The sequence below is a fragment of the Microtus ochrogaster genome, chromosome 1, assembly GCF_000317375.1.
Source record: "Microtus ochrogaster isolate Prairie Vole_2 chromosome 1, MicOch1.0, whole genome shotgun sequence".
Taxonomy (NCBI): Eukaryota; Metazoa; Chordata; class Mammalia; order Rodentia; family Cricetidae; genus Microtus; species Microtus ochrogaster.
Genome location: NC_022009.1, coordinates 64,096,363 through 64,101,065, shown reverse-complemented (window position 1 = coordinate 64,101,065; position 4,703 = coordinate 64,096,363). Strand labels below are relative to the sequence as shown.

Here is a 4,703-nt window from a genome sequence, read left to right as displayed (position 1 = left end):
TTCCTTTTAAGACAGGTTATTGCTAAGTAGCTCCAGCTAGCCTTAAAGCCATTATTCTGGTGACTCAGGCTCCTGAGAGCTAGAATCACAAGTATGTATAAACCAACCACAGGACTGCTCCATAGTATGGTTAGGGGGAACATCCAGAGACATCCAGAAAAGTCCAGAGCAGAGACTGGGCCGAGCTGTGAAAGGAGGAACTGAGCAGAGAGATGGGGAAGGGAGACAGAGAAGGGGTAGCTGGGGGAGGGAAGCCTGTGAGGTGGAGGGAGGTTAGGGGAGGGCAGGAGATGAGAAGAGCTAACAGGGACTTGTGAAAGAGAGAACTTGGAGGCCAGTGTGTACTTTGGACCACAGAGAGCCTTTTGGAATTTGGGGCTATGGAATTTCCTTTATACCTGACAAGATTTGGGCATCATTCCTAGCCAAGACTTATATTAAAATAGCAGTTAATAAGCAAATGCTTGGGTAAATTAATGTCTAAATTATGGGTGTTACTATACTTAACTAACTCACCAAAGATTGAATTATACAAAATGAGTCTTTTGATTGAATACCCCTCTGCACACACACTGGGTTTCTCTGTGTAGCCCTGGCTGTCCTGGAACTCTCTTTATAGACCAGGCTGGCCTTGAACCCACAGAGGTCTGCTCCCGAATGCTGGGATTAAAGATTAGCACCACCAGGTCCAGCAATGGAATAATCTTTTACTCCCCGGGTGTAATACACATTTGCTATTGTTAGTCTATGATCATTTGAGTTCTTTTAAATCATTTTGTTGCTGTTTCTGAGTTTAATATAATCTTGATCTATAAGTGGGGAGGGTATTGAACACACTAACATAGTGTATGTGCCTCTTTGAAGGGAAGAAATAAAATTATATTATTGACAATTTACATAAAGCTAAGGCAGATTTTTTTTTCTGTAATTTAAGATAAAAATTTTGCCCTGGGCCAGTGGGTGAAAAGCTCTCACCACCTGATGATCTGAATTTGCTCCCCAGAACCCCCATAGTGGAAGGAAAGTGGCTCCTGCAAGTTGGCCTCTGCTCCCCACACTCATAAAAATCAATAAATATGATTTAGCAATCTAAAATGAATTTGCCTTGATAATCTAGACTTTTAACCCAAAGTCTAATTACTGAACCAATGTTAGTGATTTTTTTTTAATTTTTTTTCTTCAAAAATCAAATATCACCCAGGAAGCTGCCTTCCCCTTCCAGGTTCTCTGCTAATTAATTCCTGGGTTACTACTCCTGTCTGCACAATGGATGGGTTGATAGTCAGGTTTTCGTTGGTCCCTCTCAGCCCACCTTTGGACCTCCCCTTCTGTAACATGGTTAGATTGGAAACCTTTGCCTGCAAAGAGGAAAACTGAGTGATTTTTTGTAATTGTCCCTCTTCATAAAGCAAAATTCCAGAACAGAACAACAACAACAACAAAAAATCCAGTGACCACATAGTCCAGAATTCATAAATTGGTGGAGCTTTCTCATAAGCTCTCTGCAGCATAAGCCCCATCTGTGTTTCCAGCTGCATGACGGGAAGGCCCCGGGTCCTGGGACTCCCCAGAATTTTCCTGTCTCTGTTCACTCATCATTACCCCTCCTAGGATACAGTTTATCTTTTGTTCTCGGAAATCCCAGTTTCTGAGGCTGGAGAGACAGTTTAGTGGTTCTGCTCTTCCAGAGGACCCAAGTTCGAGTCCCAGCACCCACATCAACCACCTATGACTCCAGCTCCAGGGGATCTGACACCGTGGCCTCCAACAGCACTTGCACTCCAGTGTGTGTACAAGCACACGTATGCATAGTTAAAAGCACACAAAACTTAAAACTCCATTTCCTACACATTGCCCTTTTTTGTTGTTTGTTTCTGTTGTTTTGAGACAGGGTTTCTTTGTGTAGCCCTCACTGTCCCAGAACTAGCTCTGTAGACCAGGCTGGCCTCCAGCTCACAGAGATCCTCCTGTGCCTGCCTGCATGTGCCTCTGTCTGGGATTAAAGACACGTGTTATCAATGCCCAGCCCACACATTGTCCTTTTATTAATGCAACAACCCTTAATGTAGTCATTTTATGCCTTTGGTTCTTTGGTCTCCACGGTACCCACAGCACGGCCCTTCCCTCGCAGGCTCTTGGGTGACAGCCTAGGCTGGATGGGATGTGGATTTGGGCCTGGGTCTCCTGTTAAGTCACTAAACCTATCAGTCAGGACTAAGCCCCTCCACTAGTATCCACGGAAACCTCTATGGGTAACTAAAACGTCACAGGGGGAAACCTGAATCCTAGACAGAGACTCTTTTAGTCAGTGGCTAAATATTCTGCTTTCTGTTCTAAGTGTTTGGCATGGAATATAACGTTTTTAAAGGCTGGCAGAAAAGTTATTTCGGTATACAGGTTTTATTGGAAAAACTGTGTTCTCTTCTGAAGTGTCCTTCAAAGATGAAATGCATAACTAATTAACCATTTTTCCTCTCAGTGTCCAATTGTTCTTGTGTTTCTCCTCTAGGCTACTAGTCAGTGCATCCCAAGATGGAAAATTAATTATTTGGGATAGCTATACCACAAATAAGGTAGAATTTCTTCATCTTTCTCTTAAATGATCTTGTATTTGTTTACCGCCTGCCAGTTTCTTCTTATTCATAGCCCCTCCTTCTGAGATGAATTTATTCTAGATCCAGACCCGCTATTAGGACAGACACACTTGCTTTTAGTGCTGAGCTCTCTTTATTTCTAGGGACACACTGTAAGAACAATGTCAGTGTCGATTTGAGTTTCTCTCCCTCTTCCTCCTTCTTCCTCCTTCCCTCTCTGTCTGTTCCCCCCACCCCTCTTTCTCTCTTTGACAGGCTCCTATTTAGCCCAGGCTAGTCTTGAAATCTATGTAGCTGAGGCTGGCCTTCAGCTCTTAGTTGTCTTGCCTCTACCTCCTCAGTGCTGAGTTTACGGCCATGCGGCACCACACCTACCTGTGAAGACCGTCATTGTTATATAGACACGAACTATCACACTTTCCAGTTCCTAGGATGAAGTAACACTGACCTCTTTGTTTGGGGTGGATTATGGTGACAGTTCCAGGACAGCTTTTCCCTGGCTTCCTCCAGAGACCACTCGGCTTTTCTGGGTGACTTAGAAGATAGACACATTGACTTTGTTGAAATCTAATAGTGAAAATCTGGATTTTCTTACTGTACCCAGCATAAGGAATCCTTGATTCCAGGTTGCTGAGTAGCAGTGAAAACATGGAGGGGGGCCTATTTTCTAAGTCACGTAGTTTTGTACATTGTATGCATTAGCGGTAACTGACTGTGCAGTCAGAAGCAGTATTTGCTGAGATGAGTAGTCCTTAAGCTTCTCCCCCTGGAGTGCTGAGGCTGGACTCAGGTCCTTGCCCGTACACAGCAGGTGCTGTGTCCATGAGCTGCACACTCAGCCTGACTAAGACTTCAAAGGTGACTAATTTGTAAGCTAACAGCTTTTGTATCCTAATTGGTATTAAGCTAGTCTCGTTCAAACCTATTTTCCTAAACCAGAAAACCAGATCCACTTTTATGATATTATTTTAGGTCAAGAGGAAGTGTGGTAGTATCTGTCCCAGGATGTGTGGACACCCTGTGTGGGGTTAGTTTTAGTAGATCAGACACCTTCAGCTGTTCCACCTGATCTGCTTCTAAGTCTCCTTGAGATCCTGGAATGGATGCTGTTACGACAAGGCCACTCATGCAGGCCCCTGGGCAAAGCCATTCCAACTGGCTCTGTCACTTTTCGCTTCCCTCCCTTTTATGGTTCAGTGTTCAGCACAGGAGATTCCTCTTTTGAGCATTAGTGTGCCAATGATTTTGCTAAAATCTTTACTCATATTTTAGATCGTATTCAATAGGCAGGGGCAAGCAGATCCCTTGGAGTCCAGTCTGGTCTACATAAGTAACTCCAGGCCAACTGGGCTGTCTATTAAGAAAGTTTCTCAAAAAGTAAGAACAAAATACATACATATACATATATATCTTTACTTTTATTTAAAACATTGGAAGGGCTTTGGGGCTAGAGAGGCGGCTCACTTGACTAAAAGCTCTTGCTGCTCTCTTCCAGAGGCCCCAAGTTTAGTTCCTAGAACTTGCATCCAGCGCTTACAACTCCCTGAAGTGCCGGCTCCAGGGCATTCAGTGCCTGTGGTTCTGAGGGCACTGCCCATGATCACACAGGCACATAGTTAAAAATAAAACCATCCCTAAAACGAACACTTCAAGTGCAGGTGGCCTGCTAACACAGAAAGGGGCATCCATCTGATGTGCCTGCGGTGTTTCCAGGTCACGTGGCCTCCTTTCCCGAGCTCCTGCCCGTTCTTCGCTATGCCTGATTTCCAGCAAAGCTTGCCTCATCCTAAGCAGGTTTAGGAGTGCACTAAACACCCTTGTAGTCTTTCCCCATAACGAACCCCATGCCTCTGTGCGTTGTTTGTGTGGTAGATGCATGCCATTCCGCTGAGGTCTTCCTGGGTGATGACCTGCGCCTATGCCCCATCTGGGAACTATGTTGCCTGTGGAGGCTTGGACAACATCTGCTCCATATACAACCTGAAGACGCGTGAGGGGAACGTGCGGGTGAGCAGAGAACTGCCAGGACACACAGGTGAGCCATTTACCCGCCGCTAGGTCCCCGTCTCCCCCTTCCTGACAGCGGGCACACAGGTGAGCCATTTACCC

The 4,703-nt window shown here is 45.1% G+C and overlaps 1 protein-coding gene across 1 annotated transcript in view; it reads left to right on the top strand.

Moving 5' to 3' along the window:
- The window catches only part of Gnb4 (G protein subunit beta 4), a 46,783-nt gene that overhangs the window by 26,953 nt on the left and 15,127 nt on the right, over nucleotides 1–4,703 (top strand). Inside the window, exons 5-6 of the mRNA XM_005343765.2 lie at nucleotides 2,510–2,573; nucleotides 4,467–4,629. Of these exons, the coding sequence (XP_005343822.1) occupies nucleotides 2,510–2,573; nucleotides 4,467–4,629 (227 nt within the window). The remainder of the gene's footprint in view (nucleotides 1–2,509; nucleotides 2,574–4,466; nucleotides 4,630–4,703) is intronic.